This window comes from Sipha flava, unplaced genomic scaffold, assembly GCF_003268045.1.
Source record: "Sipha flava isolate LNK unplaced genomic scaffold, YSA_version1 279_pilon_pilon, whole genome shotgun sequence".
Lineage (NCBI taxonomy): Eukaryota > Metazoa > Arthropoda > Insecta > Hemiptera > Aphididae > Sipha > Sipha flava.
The window spans coordinates 162,078-183,730 of NW_020272945.1; the positions used below are offsets into that span (position 1 = coordinate 162,078).

The 21,653-nt window shown below is 32.1% G+C and overlaps 4 protein-coding genes across 4 annotated transcripts; all 4 read left to right on the forward strand.

Annotated features, from left to right (window-relative positions):
* The first annotated feature begins 464 nt into the window (after positions 1-464).
* On the forward strand, positions 465-1,428 carry LOC112685506. Its single transcript, XM_025557421.1, has 2 exons — positions 465-944; positions 1,068-1,428. Exons 1-2 carry the CDS (start codon positions 752-754, stop codon positions 1,223-1,225), a joined length of 351 nt encoding a protein of 116 aa, XP_025413206.1. The 5' UTR covers positions 465-751; the 3' UTR covers positions 1,226-1,428.
* Positions 1,429-7,192: 5,764 nt separating this feature from the next.
* On the forward strand, positions 7,193-8,656 carry LOC112685490 (jerky protein homolog-like). The gene has a single exon (XM_025557408.1). It carries the CDS (start codon positions 7,193-7,195, stop codon positions 8,654-8,656), a length of 1,464 nt encoding a protein of 487 aa, XP_025413193.1.
* A 4,386-nt stretch (positions 8,657-13,042) lies between these two features.
* LOC112685502 lies at positions 13,043-14,870 on the forward strand. The gene is made up of 2 exons (XM_025557418.1): positions 13,043-14,718; positions 14,774-14,870. Exons 1-2 carry the CDS (start codon positions 13,236-13,238, stop codon positions 14,791-14,793), a joined length of 1,503 nt encoding a protein of 500 aa, XP_025413203.1. The 5' UTR covers positions 13,043-13,235; the 3' UTR covers positions 14,794-14,870.
* Positions 14,871-20,624: 5,754 nt separating this feature from the next.
* Positions 20,625-21,607, forward strand: LOC112685491. The gene is made up of 2 exons (XM_025557409.1): positions 20,625-20,991; positions 21,222-21,607. Exons 1-2 carry the CDS (start codon positions 20,625-20,627, stop codon positions 21,605-21,607), a joined length of 753 nt encoding a protein of 250 aa, XP_025413194.1.
* Positions 21,608-21,653: the final 46 nt, after the last annotated feature.

Below are 21,653 nucleotides of genomic sequence, written 5' to 3' on the forward strand. Positions count from 1 at the left end.
AAAATAATAATAATGTAGTAATGTTTCGAGGAAATCTGAAAAGTGTTGTTGCGCTGTGCAATACAATATCAAAAAAAAAAAAAAAAAAAATCCGTGAAAAATCGAGGTTCAAAATTATTATTTCAAACATTTATCACTATACCATCTAGTAGATGATCGGAAGGCACTGAAATCCTAAATGATTTAACGTCTCCGTCATACGTAAACTTCAAACGGTGGCACTGCAATGAATATTATACACTTTCACTGCGTAAATCGTCGTTCTATACCCGTAACCGTATACGGGCAAAACAATGTAGTCACGTATATGTAACACACATGTTTGTGCGTGTGCGTGCGTGCGCGTGTGTGGGTGCGTGCGTGTGTGTGTGTGTGTGTGTGTGTGTGTGTGCGTGCGTGTGTGCGTGTGTGTGTGTGTGTGTGTTTGTGTGCGCGTGTGCGTGTGCGTGTGTGTGTGTGTGCGTGTGTTTGTGTAACATAATGTAGCCTCTACTGCTCGAGCGAGATTGACGTCTGACCCGCGGTGTGACGACGACGACCGCGACGGTTGCACGGAACGCAGTATTGGACCAGCGTCCGCAGCGCACGAACCACCGCCGCAGACAGTCGAACCCACGCGCTGAACCCGACCGCGATCCGTCGCAGGACCACTGAAACGACCGTCGGTGAACACCGGGATCGTACAACATTATCATCGGGTGACGCTCGCACGACGATTGTTTTTCGTTCCCGTTCATCCCGTCCGGACGCCATGACGAGACGACTACTCGCGGTTTGCGCACTGGCGCTGCTCATCCTGGTCGCCGGATGCTCCAGCAGGCCTCAAGACAAGCCGCTGACCAAGGACGACGGGGCCGCCAAGCCGCAGGACAACGCGGCCGCGCCGGCCGCGATGCCCGCCACGAACAGCCGGATGAGCAGATTGCAAAAGCAGCCCTCGCAAGGTAAAAACGGCTCTCTAAACGAGAACTCAAAATAACAACAACCCAAAAAAAAAAAAAAAAAAAATCGCTTTTATCCCCATGCAACTGTTGTTAATTCATAAGAAACGATTGGTTTTCCCATAGCGCTGAGCACGGGCTTCGACGAGATCGTCGTAGAGTCGAATCTACAGGTGCATAACCGAGTGGGATCGAAAAACAAATCGAAAATCATGTTGCCCTCGAACTCAACTTCTGCCTCCGCTCCGATGACCAACAAGTCAGCCAGGTCTTTGGTGTTGTGACGCGCACAAGCCACGACGACGATGATCAATTTTTACGCACCGCGATTCCGCTAACCCTATACAAATATATATATATTTTAGTTTTTAAATCGGTTTTAATGTAATTTTAGCAACGTTCCCAGTACGGAGCGGGCGCCCGACTACGAGTTGACGAAATAATGTCTAAGAATGTTTGTAATAAAAGAAAACAAAAAAAAAAATTACATACCCGTTCGTTTATATCTTACCGTCCAGTACGGAACACCGGAGGTCGTGTCGTAACGGTCGAGTTGCACCACCGACACAAGGGCTCATTTGCGTGTATTGTTCAAATGAAATCGCGACGAAAGTACGAATCGTACCAGCGAACGTGGTAACCGCGGTCCGAACGCAATGCGTATTACACTATTCTTATCGATATTGCCTTTGGATCTACACAACAAACGACTAACTTACGCGTTGTCTTATCACATTTTTCCTGGTGTTTATCAGTAGATTTATCGTTCATGCGCAACGCGATTACAGTTTGCAGCAACAGGTACACGTTAAAAAAAAATAAATAAATAACAATAACAAAAATGAAAACCGGTAAGTATACGGTACTACAAGTCCCTATACCGGGACTAGGTTTCTATTACTGTTCCGGCGCTCCCTTCAGATGGAAACGCGTCACGACGGTAAACGAACACGTTACGTCTGCTTGAATTCACTTGCTGCCATACGTTTATCCGCAGCGGTGAACATAATCCGCATTCGGCGACTGCATATTTTCAGTCTCTCGTCGCTCGCGTTACGTACATAACAACAAGAAGAATAATTAAGTTACGGTAAACACGGTTAAAGAAAGTTTTGGTTTACAACGCGTTCGCGTTAAAAGAAGTAATATTGCATCTTTCGAGAATTATCTAACGAGCGCGCGTACACACAATACACGTACATAATAATATTATACAGACGTGTACACAAATAACAAGTTTATTATAATCCGGATTGTAAACCATATCTACCTACATAAGTTTTCGGGGTGATTATTTTGTGTTTGTTCAATAAGAAATAAAAAACTAAACTAACAACGAGCCGAGTTCGCGCATTATAAAACCTTTCGAGTTGTTCAACACGATCGCGCGTACGCTTTGTTACAAAACTGTTAAGTATATACTCGTATACGTTCCCGATGATAAATAAGTTAATTAATTTTAAGTAATACGCGTGTTGAAGGTGTATATATTTTGTAATACCAAATTAAGTAATGTGATATGTCCGGGTTACCGTTGCGAGTTGGTTCCGAAAGCATTGCATTGTTCTCCATCAGTTCCTTGTTTCCCCGTCCGTTTTTTTTTTTTTTTTCCAGATTTCCGGATCCGCGATACAGTAACACAGTCGGGCGTTAGAGTGTAGACTATTACCGCCTAGAACGTTTCTTCTCACTTGTGTACAACAATGCGTCCGTATTCTCTGGGTAGAAACCGCGGGGTCGTGGTCTATTGTTTCTAGGTTTTTCAACGGATTAAGCGTTAAAGGTGTTGAATTTTTCCGAGTTCCCCGTTTTGTTATTGGACTCCGCCGAAAGCCGGGTTCTTTAAAACAATTTTAGTCCAGACATTCATGCGTCGCAAAAGTTGATGTATTTGGCACATTCAGGCCGTACCTTGTTCTGATATAATAGTTTTAAACTGCGAAACGAGTTATTCGTTAATTGAATATAATTTTATATTATACAGTCGAATCGAAATATTTCGACGGTTCACTCTTTTCATTGTATTGTGGTGTTGGTTACAGTAAATTAATCATACGCGTAAGTTTAAGAAAATCAATAAAACATATTTAAACAACATTTCTCAGTATAATATCACTTTATATTATACATTAATATATATATAATATATATATATATATATATATATATATATATATATTAACACAAAATTTAATATATCTTGTAAATTATAATAAATAAGAAGAAGTATGTAAGAACATAATTTATAGACAATTTTATTATATTTAAAATATATTATGTAACAAATTTTAATTTTCCTAATTGTAAATGAGTTATATATGAAAATGTAAAATATATCATTAAATTATGAATGAATTAATATACTCAAATTTCAAATTCAAGTCGGCACGGGTTAACCGTAATAGATTGACTTAAAACTTTTTGTAGTTCATTTTTGTAAGCATATACACAAATTAAGTGGGTGAGACCAACAAAAATGCAAAAAAAAAATTTAAGGAACACCCTAATATATATATATATATATATATATATATAAATCGTTTTGTATAACTATAGAAGAATTCACTGATATTGTACATTATTTTCCAAGGGCTGAATTTACACATTATATTCTTATAGAGTAATAGACAAATTAAGATTATAAAATAATTTATTCAACATAAATGCATGTATAGATTCTATGAAAAATAAAATGCTGTGTTGTATTTTTACGTTTTTAAAATTATAATCTCAATATTGTATACAACAATAAACGTGTAACGCATAACATTTATAATATCGGATTTCTAAAATAGATGATCGATTTTTCGTGTTTTAAAAAAAACAATCACAGTTCCTTGATACTATTATTCCACAACTTCCGCTTGAAAAAATTAGTTTTTTTATCATATATAAGTCAATCTTATATTTAATTTTTCATGGTGTAAAAAAAACCTTGAAATATTTTCCTCTTCTGGTATTTAATGTGGACCGTGTCGTATGTTCGTAGTTCGTAAGATTATGTACTCATAATACGTGTTTGGACATCGAAGGACTAAAAATTATTATGTTTTTATAATTCTTTCTTTTTAGAAATAATATCTTCATTTTTCATTATGATTTACTATTATTATTCGTTATTTATTTTTTATCAAGAGTTACACGATTTTTTTTTTTTTTTATAATATCTTAAAGTGAATTATGTATATTTAGTTTTTAACACAAATAAAAAACTTACTACACTATTTCGTCACTGAAATTCTCCAGTAACTTCCGAAAAACTGCTAATTATCTGGAAAATGCCAATTAAAATATCCAGCGCATCGATTTTTACAGAATAATTATTTTATTTTTCGGTAGATTATTAATAATCCAGAATACTTAAAATTAAAATCAATAATTTATACACACATAAAATCTGTTTTCTATGTTTACTAATTTTTTTCAGTTCACGCAGACATCAATGCCGTAGAAAAAAATCATTTATATCACATCAAGTAGATAAACTAAAATATTGGTTAAACTTTTTATGAAAATAAGTTAAATGTTATAATAAGACGAAAAAAGTATTTCTTTAAATATTTTTAACCGATATGAACGATGAGCGTAATCATTTTGATCGTTTTCTAATGATCGTTTTCTGTGATTTTGATTACCACGTACTGTACGATCATCAAAATTGACAGTAATAAAATAATATTTGAAACGACCGCTGATATTATATTTGCATTACAGTAATCTGATTTTCACTTTTAAACATCCACATACGACGTCTTTATTAAGAGCTTCAGTTCGGAAACACTTCGAAAGTAAACAATTATAATAAGTGTCATCATGTGCTTGATGCGTAATATCATTTCGTTTTTTGTAAATTGCTCACAATACGGTTTACAATTAAAACGTGCTGTCATATACTTCACTTCAAGACGTAATGCACCCAATCAATGATCACTTTAAACGTCTGTTAACCGATGATAAATTAAACCATACAAGTTAATATTATTAATATTATTTATGTTAATACGTGCAAGAAAATGCAAGTTACATAAATGTATTTAAGTCTGTATATTTTTATCAACAGGTATCTATACCAGACGAATGGTCCGTTTTTTAAATTACGTTCACTGACGATCATAACCGTTTACGTTTCAAAACGTATCCAGTACGATTGCAAAAAAAAAAAAAAAAATACGTTTTTGCTAAGACAAGAAATATCGTAGCCAGCAGGCAGTCAATTTAGAAACGATTGTTACAATGAATTGTACACTACAACATTATGTTGCCGTGCAATGACTGTTTTACGTGGTCATAATACGGTTCGGTGATCTTTTGGTGATATTGCCGGCCGTAAGCAAAACTAGCGATCGTATTAAACGGTTTACGGAGACAACACTGTTAATCACTTAAAATTATGCATAGCACTTTTGATTTTCGTAATCGTCCATTGGAAACAACAACGGATGCGTTTGAAAACAAAATGCGATTTAAGGCGCTACCACGGCTGCGGGTTATTGCGTCAAATGTCGACTGCTTTCAGCCGAAATTTCATATTCAATTAAAACATTTTATTCATATTGCTAAATTATATAATTATATATTTATATGATACCATGGCCCGTACTCACTATTATTGTTGTTGTTGTATACTAGTATGTTGTTTTTGATGTATAAAATTATAATAAAGATAGTATGTTCCTATTATAGCATCTCTTGAACAAATAATGACTGACAATAAAGACGATGGTTCAATGGCTCGCTCATTCCATAAAAAAATGTGCGATTTTGAATTTATTATTACTCTATTTACTGTTGACAAATTGTTAAGTATTACATACCAAGTATTTGTTAATCTCCAAAAGCCTAATATTGATTTATGTACAGCTGTTGAAAGTATAGAAGTTGTTCAATCAATCATCAGTGAGATAAGATCAAATTTCGAGAGAAAATTTAAAGAATTATTTAAATGTGCCCCCTTAATGTAGCTAATAACCTCGGTGTTACAACATTTATGCCAAGAATTGTCGGTACACAAAATCATAGACAAAACATAATTACATAATATTTAGTTAAAAACATTTTAAGTCAACCTACTGTAGAAAAATGCTTAATTTATTATGTATCTTATTTAATAATTAATATATATTAATACATTTAAATTCCTATATTTGTATCATTTATGTCATAATTAAAACCACTTGTTCACTAAAAATTTCTATTTGTAGCTATGGTGGAGGTAAATTGGCCTATACTGAAAATAATTCCTATATATGCCACTGCTTTCACCAATTTATTCGTTATTGTCTTATGGTAATTGCGAACGCGGGTGATTGTCGGACGCATGCATTGGTGTAACCAAGGGAGGGGTGGGGGCTAAGAGGGCAATATCCCCTTCCTTATGAGCCGTGTTTTTGTGTATGTACTAAAATAGTACACTACTATTTGGTCTAACACTTACTTAATTTTATTATTATTATTCATTAAAGTTTAAAAAATGTTATTAAAACTATTTTCAATTGCCTGAATTACATTTTTAAATTTGGTGGTGTGGGGGGGGGGAAGTATGGATAAACTCTCAAAGCATTTCTTGCTTAACATGCCAAAAAAACCCCTGCCATTTAAAAATCCTGGCTACGCCACTGGACGAATGCCCGTCGGCTCTACGTATTATCAACAGGACCTACGTGACATTGAATGAGAATATCACAGAACTCTATACCTACCCGCTTTGTACTTATCTGCGATTGTACGTGTATAACAAGTGAAGTTTTGACCTTCGGTCACCACTTCCGGATAAGCAAAAATTCATTATAATTGTAACTAAATATTCTCACTGGCCAAAGTCCAGTAAATAGCCGAAGGGTCGCGTACGATTCGAAAGGTATAACAAAGGTACGCTCCATATCATTTTTTACTACTTTTTCCATCAAATATTTAGTCTATCGGTGTGATAGAATTTTAAGTATTCTTTATTTCTATATTTATTTTTGTCTATACAGTAGAGCCTCGATAGTCCGGACCCCCGATAATCTGGTGAACGCGGTAATCCGGACGGCAAAATTCCGTTTGTTCGTAATTAGATTTTACGAGAATTCCCGGAACCCAATTAATCTATGCATAAGATATTGTTATCGACAAATACAATTTCGTCATTTTTATTACCTACTGTTCCTAGTAAAGACTAATATGTACATATTAATAGGTAATAAATCGATGCCCGATGGTCAGTTCGTTTACTTCTTTCTTGTCGAGTGGTTATTATTCTTGTTTGTACAATGGCTCCTCGTAAACACGTAACTTTAACTTTAGATCATAAAACTGAAATAATTAAGCTAATGGAAAATGGCCAGAACTATGGTACGATTGCTGAGAAGTACGGAATAGGTAAATCGACTGTTGGTGACATAAAAAAAAATAAAGAAAAAATTATGAAGTTTGTCAGCACAACTGAACGTGGTCCAGGCACACGTAAAACTTTAAAAGAACCGGAAAATCTTGTTCTCGAAAATGCTTTATTTATATGGTTTATGCAACAGCGGAGACGACATATTCCGATAAGTGGTGAAATAATTTGCGAAAAAGCACGTTTATTTCACCGTGAAATAACAAAGCAGGAAGATGGTTTCACTGCTAGTAGAAGTTGGCTAGACAATTTTAAACATCGTCATGGTATTAAGCGCCTTAAAATAACGGGTGAGAAACTTTCATGTGACGAAGCATCAATCGAACCATTTCGAAATGAGTTGCAGCGAGTCATAAATGAAAACAATTTGGACCTAGAACAAATTTATAACGCTGATGAATCCGGTTTATTCTGGCGAATGTTACCAGAGCATACATTGACATCAAGTCATGAGAAAAACGCCCCTGGAAGAAAAATGATTAAAGCTAGAATAACATTCATGCCTTGTGCTAATGCAAGTGGAACACATAAATTGCCTTTACTCGTCATTGGGACTGCACAAAAACCACGTGCGTTTAAATCAGTTAACCTTTCCGTATACTATCGTGGACAAAAAAATGCTTGGGCCACTCGTGTTTTATTTTTAGACTGGTTTCAAAAACAATTTGTTCCTGTAGTTCGTGAGCACCTTTTAAATGTAAATTTACCTCCAAAAGCTTTATTATTGTTGGATAATTGCCCTGGACATCCATCAGCAGAAGAATTACGTAGTGATGATGGCAACATTTTTGCAATGTTTTTACCTCCTAATACTACAGCGCTTATTCAACCGATGGATCAATATGTAATTCAGAATATTAAATTAAAGTATCGTAAGTCTCTCGTAGTCAATGTTCTTGCTGATCCGGTGCATGGTGAAAACCTTATTGATGCTCTAAAGGCCATAAATTTAAAAGACGCAGTTTTTAGTCTTGCAAATTGTTGGAAATTGGTCCCGCCAATGCTCATAAAGAAATCATGGAAACACTTGCTTCCTTTCCAAACAGAAAATAAAATCGACGAAGTTGTTGAAATTAATGACATTCAACTTTCTACACTTATAAACCAAATTCAGAAAACATGTAAGAATAAAATGTCTGATTCTCAAGCACATGAATGGGCTTGCCGTGGCGCAGACGAAGATTTAGCGAATCATGAAATCTTAACTGATGATCAAATTCTACAAATTGCAGCAAAAGAGGATGATATTGACGACGAGGATGAAAGTGGCTCAATTAGTACAAGTAAAGTTTCTCCTTCAGAAGCTGTGAATGCACTGAATACTGTATTGCAATGAGCGGAAGATGAGAACATGGATAGCACTGATATTTTGTTGGTACGTCGATTAAGAGAACTCGCTTTTGAAATGAAAATTGAAAGTACTATTCAGAAAAAAATTACCGATTATTATACTTAAATTCTACATATTATAAACATTTTTTTTTTTTGTAATTCATTAGTTTAGTTTTAATTTAAGTTGTTTATTATTCTTATAATTTAAAATGCAATAAATATAAAGATGGTGAAATTAAAAATAAAATCTTAGTCATTTGAGTAGGTAATCTTGAGAAACCTCCGGTAATCCGGAAAAATCGATAATCCGGACGATGCTCGGTCTGAATTCGTCCGGATTATCGAGGTTCTACTGTATTTTATTATTAATGTTATTATTATTATCATTTGTTATAGCAAAATAGTCGATAAATATCCTGCAATATATATATTTTTTTACTTAAACAAATTAATATTTCCAATGTATGCTGATTTCTGAGACGTTAAAATCTCTATTTTAGTTTGAAATAGTTAATTTATTATATTTTTCGAACTATTATTACCTATTTAATTTTTTTTTTAACTTTTTTCTAAGTTTACATTATTCATTTTAAACATGTTCATTGTACAGCGAAAGCTGTCCAAAACTTATAAATTATGTCATTAGTGTTACAGCTTGTATAACCTATGAATAATCATAATCAATAATTCTTTAGTCCTATGCAGCTATACAATAATGACTGGATTGAACCTGCGGAACACTTACCTTCAGGGTACGAACTTCAATGGAATGTATGGAAGATATTAAATCGGCTGAGAGTGGGAGTTGGAAGGTCTAAGAATAGTTTGTTGAAATGGGGATACCTTAATGATCAGAATGCCTTTTGCCACCATGGAACAACCCAGACGATGGTACATCAATTGATATTCCCATTGACACCAGGACCTGGCACGCTGGAAAACTTAACAGCTGCCAATCAGAAAGCCAAAGACGTGGCCCAGTTTTAGGCAAATGAAACATTTAGTCGAGACACTTACCCTACCATATTTATTTATTTATGTATTTATTAATTTTATATACATATATTTTTTGTTTTATTGTTTTATATATCTATATATGCTCCAAATTGTAAACAAGTCATAAAAACTAGTCTAGTCTTACTCATAGGCACCAGTATAAAGCCTGACACGAAGAAAAAAAAATGCAGCTATAACTTGAATAAGTGTTACTGGATTCGTTATTTTAATAATAGTTGAAATATATGAAATACAATATACGTAATATATAATTATTAAAATGTATTACTAATTTATTACTTACTAATGAATGATGTACCTACGAGGTATCTATATCCTCGTATCCATATGTGTGCGTATAGATCATATCGAGTGTGTCTGAGCAATATCATAAAATGTTATTCAATAGTTTCTATAAATACTATTACCGAAATGATTCTGATAACGGAATTTGATAAATTCCTGACGCAAAACCTATTACACTAAATAATTAACATAGTCCTAATTGATCTAATATTTCTGTTATGTTAGGTAGTGGATGAAATTCATTTAAAGTTACTTCATTTAATGCTCTAAAATCTATAATTATTCTAAATTTCGGTTTACCACTCCCGTCTGATTTCTTCTTTACTAATAATAAAGGTGCATTCCACAAACTCATAGATTATTCTATAATATCGTCATCTACCATTTACCGAATTTGTGAATTTATTTCATCTTGTTGCGAATAGGGTAATCTTCATGGTTTTTTATAAATTGGTGTTTGATTATCTTTTAATTTAATGTCAACCTCTGGGACATTTGTAAAAATTAAGTGGTCTTCTTCTAAGTGAAATATTTCGGAAAATTGTTCACAAATTTCAATTATTGATTGTTTTTCTTCTTCATTCATGTGTTCGGTACGTATTAATTTTTTTATTTTATTTATTCGAATTACATTCAGCATTATTATTATTCATTTTTAACAATTCATAATTTTCTTCAATTTCATACGTTAATTTATTTAATTTATATAATTTTATATTTAAATTTTCTTCAGATATATTTAGTAAAATCCTCATATTTAGGTAGGTACTTAAATCAAAATTGCATCTTTTGAAACTATCTATTTATTTTTTCGTTCAATTAATTTAAAGTTATTTATTATTAAATTGTTGATAAGAATTGACAAATAAACAAGAATCATTGACAACTTTGAAATTATAGTCGGCTCATAAAAAAAATAGGAAAAATTCCCATTTCCGTCGGTGAAGAGAAATTTTATAATGGTCCTTGGTTAGGTTAGGTTAGCTACGTCCTTGGATAACTGATTAGTAGATATAGTTAAGATAATAAAATTTAGATTTAAGATTTAGAAACTTTATTTTTATAATCAAAAAATCATCTTGATATTTAATATGTAAATATTCCATTTTTAGATAGTTCGTTTGTTGTCCCGATTTCTATAATAAAATATCCTTTTTGTAGTTTTGATACATTTATTTTTTAAGAAAATTAGAAATCTAACCTATGATTTCTATCAAATCCTCAGCAATTATTTTTTTTCAAATTCAAATCCAGTACTTCTATAATTATTAATAAAACAATAGTAATTAATATAACTTATAATATTGTGACATCTAAATTCATTTCACGTTCCGTAAACTTTTATTAACAATGTAACGAACCAACGAAGTACCCATAAGTTAATAAAAATAAAAAATGCTCTAAAATTTTGTTGAAAGATACCGGTTAAAATTCTTGATATTGATCAGTTGTATTTGCCTTATTATTCTAATTCTTACATATACAATCAGATATTTCTATATTATTATTCTTTACTCTTTAGTTTGTCTATTATAGTATTTATAATAGATCCGAGGTTAAGGAAAATTTTATTAATTTTTTATATAATTACTTATATTTATGACAATTCCTGCTACAGTAGCAAGTGCATCACGCTCTTTTTCTATATTTGATATATTCTGAAAATATTTCACGTTTGATCATGTGACAAGAAAGGCTATTGAGCTTAGGAGTATAAGCGGTGGAAAAAGAACTGGCTATTAAAAGTAAAGTACTTAAAGTACTATATTCGGAGAAATAACTTTTCATGGCTATGGTTATTTTGCTTGTTTACCATAAAATTGAGTTCGTTAATTCTGTTAATTCGTCATCCAAGTTGATCGTAACGAACCAAACGAAACAAAATGTTGTCAATTTGTTCTGTTATAACGAAAAGTTCTATTATCCAGATGGTGCAGGTCATAAAGAAACCGACTTTGGATTCAACTATAAATTATTCAAAAAAAATCATCGGCATTTCAAAATAAAATAATTATTTCACTGTCTAAAATGAATATCCAGTCTTAGGAAAAAAATCTGTTAAAATTAAAGCTTAAAATTAAAAATTAAAATTAAAATTTATAACAAATTTACGACCAAACATATTCAAACGACGACGAGAAGCGCCGGTACCGGGAGAAGAAGAAAAACGATTACAAGAAGAACAATAATAATAATATTAATAACAATTACAACAATTACCCCTTGGCTGGTGACATGGCGTTCGCGATGGATCTGTGCTCCGCGGTATTACCCTGTTATTAAATTCAACGTCAATCATTTCAGAGCGACAGTTAATTTATTCTATACGATTATATTTGATATTATTGATAGGTTTGTTTCTAAAATCCCTCTGTTTAAGCAAAAATTTCGCCCGTGGTTTAGCAAACTACTCAAAGACATAAAGGACCTCGCTATAGCATCAATTTAAGGAGAAAAATTTGGCAATTTCTAATCTTATCGTCACCATCCGAGATCTATGTGTTAGTTATTAATGATTATTAGTGTTTGTGGCGTCAATGCGGGTACCGTTTCTTTCCCAACCATCATCCAGGTAGTCGTTCATCGTAATCGTTATCACCAAGGCTCGGAACTTTAGGCATTTGCATATTTGTTTAGAAAGTGCATATTGAACTTCTGGTTCGATACAAATTTGATCCATACTACGTATATTTCAAATATAAAAATTTTTGTTGCATAATTTTGCATATTTCGTCATTTTTTGTACGAATTAGCATATTTTACGTTTTAGAACATTTTTATGCATATTTCATAGATTTAACGAAAACAAATTTTTTTTTACATTTATACAATTTAATTATAGTTAACAAAATAAAATTAGATATTTTACAAAATAAATTTATCGAAAAATATGTCGTAAGATATTCTTATATTGCTCCCAATGCATTTAACAATAATATTATATAATCTCTAGTACTGAGAACTCGAAATAGTTACTGCCGACCGGCCCGTATTTATTTTTATCCAAATTTAACACGGCATTCATATATTTCATATATGAATCCTAGGAAATTTGTAAACAATTATGTTTAACCATTAGGTCGTTATCAGTATTTATACACCATATTAATTCTGTTCGTTGTAAATTAGTATTATTATTACAACTTGTAATACTACGGTCTACGTGCGTACCGGTTTCACTGTACAGTGCGAACTTCGAGTGCACATTAGTCAGTCGTCAGTATTAAGCCCGTCGCGTGTCGCAGTGATAATTATATTTTTTTAATATTTCTGATTTAACGATGCCTAAAGATAAGCAATCATTGTCACGACGCCTTAAATCTTTAAGCTCTGAGTTCGGTGAAGATGTATTCTCTATTGATAATGTAGTTCTATTTTGCAAACTTTGCGAAGTGAAAGTAGATCCCGAAAGACGATCTAGTATTACACAGCACATAAAAACAGAAAAACATCGTCGTGCTGTAGAACGTAAAATAAATCAAAAAACAGCCAACAGCCAACAGCTATTAACAAATCTAACGTCGAAAAAATCGACTTTTAATATGGATTTATGCAAAGCTTTTATATCAGCTAATATTCCGCTTAACAAGTTACAAAATACAGAGTTTCGTCAATTCTTACAGCTATACACACAAAAAGATGTCCCCACTGAATCGACACTTAGAAAGTTTTATCTTGATGATTGTTACGAGGAAATGATGAAAAACATAAGACAACGTGTGTTTTTAAAAAAAATTTGGATATCGATCGATGAAACGACTGACGCTGAGGGAAGACAAATTGCAAACGCCATAATAGGAACTCTAGAAGAAGATAGAGCAGGTGATATATTTTTATTAAATACCGACGCATTAGAAAAAACAAACCACTCTACCGTATGCAAATTTTTCGACAAATCGCTCAGTATTTTGTGGCCTGACGGAATCAAACACGATGACGTGTTATTATTTCTATCGGATGCGGCGCCTTATATGGTTAAGTGTGGGAAATCACTTAATGCGTTATATTCAAAAATGGTACATGTGACGTGCGCAGCGCATGGTCTCCATAGGACTGCTGAAGAGGTACGTGGACAATTTAGCACAATCGATAAAATTATATCGAATGTCAAAAAAATTTTTAAAAAATCGCCATCGCGTGTTCAGATATTCAAGACACATGCCCCGAATATTCCCTTACCACCAGAGCCAGTTATCACACGCTGGGGCACGTGGCTAAATGCTAGCATTTATTACTGCGAATATTACAAACAAATTTGTGAAATTGTAGAAATGTTAGACTCAGAAGACGCTTTAAGTATAAAAATAGCAAAAAAAAATTTGGTAAAAACATGTGTCAAAAGTAATCTAGTATACATAAAATCAAATTTTAAAGTACTTTCAGATTCAATTTTAAAATTACAAAGAAAAAATATGCCTTTAGCTGAATCCTTAGATATTCTGGAAAAAGTTCAAGTTCAGTTACAAATGGCTCAGGGTTATGATGGGCAAAAAGTGTATAAGAAATTTGAAACGGTTTTAAACAAAAACAGCGGATTAAAAATACTAAAACAGATATCAAAAATAATTGGAGGAGAAAGTGACAACATGGATGATCTACATGAAGATCTTGCCACAAATGATTTAAGTTTTTACAAGTTTGCTCCAATTACATCGGTTGATGTGGAGAGATCTTTCTCGATTTATAAAAATCTCTTGACGGACAATCGGAGATCATTTAAACTCGAGAACATAAAGAAACACCTCTTACTTCAGTGCAACACGGGTAAAAAATAACCTATCTAATTGTTTAAACATTTAATAATTCTAATTTTTTTTAGTAGGAAATCAAGAAGGTTAAAGTTTTTTGAAGATATACAGTATCCATACAGGCAGACAGCAATACAAACAAGTGTGCAAAAAGTTTATTTTTTTTTAAATTTTATTTTCTCATGTACTTATTTTTAAATTTCAAACTTTGTGTATAAAATTTATTTTTTATTTAATAAATTGCATATTTTTGCATATTTTCCAAATTTTTACTGCATATTTTACCGCATATTATGATGTTTTTTGACGCATATGTATGCGCATATTTGAGAACTTTTTAGCGCATAAAGTTCCGAGCCTTGGTTATCACAGTACACCAAATTTGTTGAATTATAGTTTATCGAAAATTAGGTACCCATGTTTTTGATGTACAACAGTAGATAATTAAAAAAAAAATATATAGCTGCAAATAGTTTGCAGTGCAAAGTAATTTTTGTTTAGGAATTCAAATTTACTCGTCATATTAATAGGAAAAAATCATCCTGCCTGTTAGAGTTTAAAGTATATAAATCGTTGAATCTTGGTCACCTTTACGACAAAAATATTTGGAACCTTACATAAAGGCTGTAATATAAAACAAAAAAAAAAAAAAAAAAATAATAGGTATAAAAGGGAAAATATCAAATTCGATTTGATTCTTACATTGCTTCGTTTTAGCCCAATAGGAAAAAAGAAAATACGAACTCTGGTAATCATAATCAGTGACGGTAATAATAACGAAATGTTCTGTTACTGCACTGCATAATATGGGTTTGAAATTCGGTAAGAACTTTACTAAAAATATGATCATTCGGTTGACTTTTATACAATTAATTTCTTAGATTTTATGAAAGGATTCACAGGCAAAACACAAAAAAAAAAAAACTGGCGGAGTTTACATATATCCATTACAGGTAAGGAAAAAAAACTGACGGAGTTAACATTAGACCTTTTATTGCCTTTTTATTCTGGTAGACTATACAATCGCCCAGGTATATAATATTATTTCAGGGCACGGAAATATAACTATTTGCTAACATTATTATAGGATACCACGAAATAACAAATCTAATTATATTACACTGTATAGGTGCATTATCTTGACACGGCGCGGTGGCGGTACAGAGGGCTCTCGCATGCACTCGCACCGATTATCTCGATTTGCATTCTGAAAAAGAATTCTTTTTTTCCACAACATGTACGAAGGATCGATCGAGGCACATTTAAAAAATTGTATTTAGTTAATTAAATATTTGAATTGAAAATCTGTATTTTTTTGAATTTTCAACAATATTTATTGCAATTCAAATTACAAAAATAAAAAATGTGGTTCGATCGTTACCTTGTAAATATTACGGAGAATCCGTATATTTTTTCAGAATGAAAATCGTGATAATTGTCGAAACGTAGCGTTGGAATGAGAAACAATAGTTTTTGTTAAAAAAAGACGTGGTGGTGAGGCCCTTTAATTAAACAGAAAAATCAAGCTCATAAAACTTATAAAATGTCTAAAACCCAAAACGATTATAATATTTTTTCCAATAAAAGAGCCCAATACAAAATACTATCTAAACTAAATTACAGTTCCTATATTGCTCGCACTGAAAAAAATTTAATAAATAATCCAAAAAGTTTTTGGCGTCGAATAAAAAAGTTAAAACATAGCGACGGCCTGCCTGGTCTTATAAATTATGGTAACACTAATTCTAACGACCCTATCAAAATTTCGAATATATTTAATGATACTTATTTTCTTCATACTCCTCTCCTCAACACGTAATACCACGAACAGTCGTTCATGAAAATAATCAAATGAATATATTCGATTGTATCTGTTAGTGAAATTTTTGATGGTTTGTCTAGTTTAGGAACTAATTATATACCCGTCCCGGATAACAATCCCAATTCACAAATTATTTACACTATTATTAAAATCAGGCATTTTCTCACAGATATGGAAACAATGCTTTATCACTCCAATTTGGAAATCAGAAAGTAAATCTATTATTTCTAATTATCGTCCTGTCGCCAAACTAAGTTCACTACCAAAACTCCTCGAAAAAATAGCGGAACAAAAATTATCTATCCATTTTAAATATATTTTTGTAGATAATCAACATGGTTTTAGAAAATCTAAACCCATTAATACTAATATTGTCGTCTTTTAATTGCATTTAACAAATACTATATCTAATGGTAGCCAAGGTGATGCTATTTATGCAGATATAAAATAGCGTTCGATTCAGTTAACCACCGAAAGTATAATTCGAAAGCTTCATAATATAGGATTATGTGGTAGCATTTTATCCGGGTTGTCTTCATATCTATCCGATCGCACTAAAATAGTTAAAATATCCAATACGAAGTCAAACCCACTGCAAGTTTCATCTGGAGTTATTCAATTAGGGCACTTATACCTTTTCTTATTTTTAATATTTATTAATGATATTTATACAGTATTTAAACATAATCAATTCTTGTTATTTGCAGACGATATAAAAATATATTTTACAGTTAATCACATAAATGATTGTTTAAAACTGCATCAAGATCTTGATCATTTTTCTAAATGGTGCTTAGATAATGGATTACATCTAAATGTGAATAAGTGCATGAAAATATCATTCCACCGAAAACGCTCAAATATAATCTACCATTATAATCTTTCTGGTTCGAAAATCAACGTTGTGAATGAGGTGAGAGTTATTGGTATAACTTTATCGTCCGACCTAAGCTTCAAACGTCATAAAGAAATTATTTGTGCCAAAGCCTTTAGAATTTTAGGATTTATTAAGCGAAACTGTTCTGATATGAGTTTTTCATGTCTAAAAATTGTTAATAATTTTTTAATTTGTTAATATTTTCTATATCATTTTTTAAAATTTTGAACTCTTGATATAATTTTCATATAACTATTTTTAAGTGACATTTTGGTATCAGTCTTGTACACTGAACATAAATACATTTATAAGACAATGATTGCTTTTAAACTAAATTTACATGAACTACCTATTGCTATCGTCGAGAAACAATGTAAAATACCCCCTTTAACTAATTGACGTAACTACAACGATTGCTTATTTTTATATAAGTTATTAAATTGTTAATAATTGTTATAGTTATTAATTGCCCAGAGGTCTTATATCTTATTGAAATTAGGGTCCATCCAGTAAACATTAGAAATAAAGCCCTATTTCATATTGCATCAGTGGAAAGTAATTTTGTTGCTCATAGTCCCATCATTACAATTTTACATTGCACTAATGAATACTTATCAAACTTTGATATTTTTTTACGACAATAGATGTAAGTTGAAAAAATTATTAGGTACCTATTAGCTTTTATTTTGTATATTATTTATATGTATTATGTATCTAATTGTACTCTTTGCCCTCGCGGGCGTTATGCAGGTGTCGTAGGTCATAAGAATTATAAAAGTTTTATTAAATAATAAATATCAGTCTTTATCTGAACAAAACTTACTGATTTTAACAATAATAAAAATTACGCGACAGATAGCCGTTGTTACTCTCGCCAAAGTCGTACGCTAGCTGATGTAGAAGAGATTTATTCCGCCGCCGGTGCGACGGCCTGCACCCGCCGGCGAAGGCCAGACCGGTTCGGTCGCGTCCTCGCGGACGTCGATAGAAACGCTGTGGTCGTTGTGATAACGACCACGACAGTTATCTATAAAAAAAAATAAAAAATAAAATAAATAAAAATATAATAAATTATCTTTATATATTATTAAAACGTGAGGAGATTTCTTGTGACGGTTATATCTGAAGTTCTACTGGACCGATTTTCATAATTTTTTTTTCCCCTAACGAAAGTACTCGGTGCGCAGATGAGCCGTCAAAAGAGAAAAGTCCAAAAAATGAATTAATTAAATAGTTATTAAAAGAATTAAGTTTACCGTATTGTTACATAGCGGCATTCGTTGACGACGCCGGATAACCCCACACTACTACGTCTACTGCAGAACTGTAGCTTTGTGATAGAAAAAATTAATAAAACTTTATTAATTAGAAACTTTAATTAGAAAATTTAAGAATATTTAACCATCATATAAAACTATTTCTAATCTAACCACAGCGCTTTGGACAATATAAACTTTTTAATGTAGCCTTTTAACGTTTGACATAGAATTAACAGGATGCATGCTGCAAATATCGTCAAAGATGATGTAAAAAAACTGAATATCGTTTAAAATAGATGTTTTGGTCGTAGTTATTATTATTATTATTTATTAGTTATGTATCTAATTAATATATCTATTAATATATCTATGTAGGATAACTGAATTTCTAAGTGAACGTTCAGTTAGTTCAGAGACATCGCATCTAATAGTTTAAGTTTCAAGTTCAATTTAATGTGGAGTTTTGGTAAGTTTGGATAGACTAACCATACTCTTTATTTGGACCTTTTCCGTTAATTCACTACCAATATTTTTTTCCGCCGCCTGTATAACCTCCACTATTCCTACGTCTGCCGCAGTACTGCAGGTCTGTAGATTTGTCATCGTCGGCGGCGATGTACATTTATTATATTTTACATTGTGGCATTATGCACTGTTTCGTTATCGCCGTCGTGTCATCTGTGTCATCATCTGAACCGTCGTCGAAAAAAACAACAAGAAAAATACTATTTTCAATTCACACATAGTCTTTTCATATTGTCTTTTCGCGTACAGCACTGAACAAATTACAAATTTTACTATATAAATTGTTTCGCTTTTGTTTAAAATGGAATATTAATTAATTCCCATAGTAGGCGATAGAAATTGTTTATTTCGTTTCGTGTCATATTTAATATTCGGCACGCAAGAAGAACATCGAAATATTCGATTAAGAGTTGTTAACTTGGTGATAAATAATTGGGATGTGTATAAGGAATTTGTTATAGGTGATCTTTCGTATAGATTACCTATTTATAATTATAATGATTACGAACATTTGATGAGCATAGATGGCGAGTATGCTGGTCACGTCGAACTTGAATGCATTAGATGACTTTATCTAAGTCATATATTTCGTGTGTATATATTTACTGATCTTAGTGCATTTGTAGATTATGGTTCAGGTGCAATAATGTGTAATTAATTTTTTTCTGGCCATGGTGACACAGGACATTGTAGTGTTTTAGTTTTTAGCAATAATATGAATATTCAAAATCTAACGAAAGAAATTAATGCTAACACTAATAGTAAGCGTATAACTCATTCTTTAACTGGTTGACGTGAAAAAAAAAAAAAAAAAACGTAAAGAAAACCAGAATCGGAAAGTATTATTTTATAAATGCGTTTTATCGCATAATATAGTTCAAGTTACTCCCTATAATTTGGGTAATTTTTAAATTTAAATGCGAGCATTGTCATTCGTTGCACTTTGAGTGTGAATAAACGACTAGAGAGTATTTTAGTTTATGTTGTGGTAATGGAAAAATATCTTTACTATAGTGCCGTTTGCTTAATGAAATATTTGATTTATTTTTCGGTGAAAATGATGAGTCTAAATATTTTAGAGAATATATACGTCAATATAATAGTGCGATGTAATTTGTCTCTTTTGGTTCTCACATAACATTTTCATTTTTATCATGAACCTAGAGAAGATATCCGTAGGTACGACCCAACAGTTTCTGAAATCGCAGCAGTATTTGAATCTTCAGATGGCGCACCTATTTCACATAGACATATATTAGTTTATCCAAAAAAAGGAGATTTACAAAGAATTGATTACAACAGTATGCACTATGACCCTATGTCATACACTTTGATATGGCCGCGTGGAAAACCAAGCTGGCATATAAATATGCAATAAAATGGTAAACTTAAAACTGCCATGATGCAATATTTCCATGCGTGAATATGTTTGTTTTCGAATGGCAAAAAAAGGTACTCCCCCGTGTGGTAATTTTAATCCAGTACTGAGCTCAGGCAAACTGACTCAACAACTGATAGTTGATTATTATTGTCGTATTGAAGGTGATAGATCGAAATATATTAGAAGTCAGCAATCAAAATTAAGAGAAGAAACATATTCTGGCTTAGCAGACGCTTTACGAGCAACGGCAAACGAAACCAATAGCATAGTAGGAAAATTGGTCGTATTGCCTTCTTCGTTTATTGGAAGTCCTCGAAATATGGTACAGAATTATCAACACGCCATGGCAATAGTAAAGGAATTCGGAAAACCAGATTTATTCATTACATTTACCTGTCATGCTTCGTGGCCAGAGGTTATTACAAGTATTCATTCATATGAAACTGCAAATGACAAACCCGATATTGTTGTTTGTGTATTTCATGCAAAAATTCAACACTTATTAAAAATAATAAAAACAAAAAAAATATTTTGTGATATAAAAATTTACATCATTGTGATGAAATGAATAATTCAACTGTCAATATGTTGCCAGGGCCAGAAGAAACGTATAAATACAGTATCAAAAGAATGTGACGATTTTTGTTTCCTACAGAATTTTTAGATAGTTTACATTTAAGCGATTTACCTCCACACAGTTTGGTACTAAAGAAAGGTACTATTGTAATACTCTTGAGAAATTTAAATGTCATCTACAATCTAATGAATGGTACAAGATTAATTGTACGAAATATGTATGATCATTCTTTAGACTTGGAATCTATAACTGGTAAAGGAACTGGTCAGCGTATTTTATTGCCTAGAATTGATTTGACCCCGTCAGATTCAACTCTTCTCTATTTATTTACCAGACATCAATTTCCGATAAGAATAGCTTTTGCTATTTTGTATTGCTTGCTAGATTGTATTTACCCCATTCTGTATTTAGTCATGGTCAACTTTATGCTACCATGTCCAGAGTTAGATTTTTTGAAAAGTTAAAAATATAAATAATACCAAACAACAAAAAAGATACAATGAATATAGT

Coding starts and splice junctions, on each gene's coding strand:
- LOC112685490 (XM_025557408.1), top strand. CDS start 7,193: ATGGCTCCTCGTAAACACGTAACTTTAACTTTAGATCATAAAACTGAA.
- LOC112685506 (XM_025557421.1), top strand. CDS start 752: ATGACGAGACGACTACTCGCGGTTTGCGCACTGGCGCTGCTCATCCTG. Junction 945..1,067: donor GCAAAAGCAGCCCTCGCAAG/GTAAAAACGGCT, acceptor GTTTTCCCATAG/CGCTGAGCACGGGCTTCGAC.
- LOC112685502 (XM_025557418.1), top strand. CDS start 13,236: ATGCCTAAAGATAAGCAATCATTGTCACGACGCCTTAAATCTTTAAGC. Junction 14,719..14,773: donor CTTACTTCAGTGCAACACGG/GTAAAAAATAAC, acceptor AATTTTTTTTAG/TAGGAAATCAAGAAGGTTAA.
- LOC112685491 (XM_025557409.1), top strand. CDS start 20,625: ATGGCAAAAAAAGGTACTCCCCCGTGTGGTAATTTTAATCCAGTACTG. Junction 20,992..21,221: donor GTGGCCAGAGGTTATTACAA/GTATTCATTCAT, acceptor TGTTTCCTACAG/AATTTTTAGATAGTTTACAT.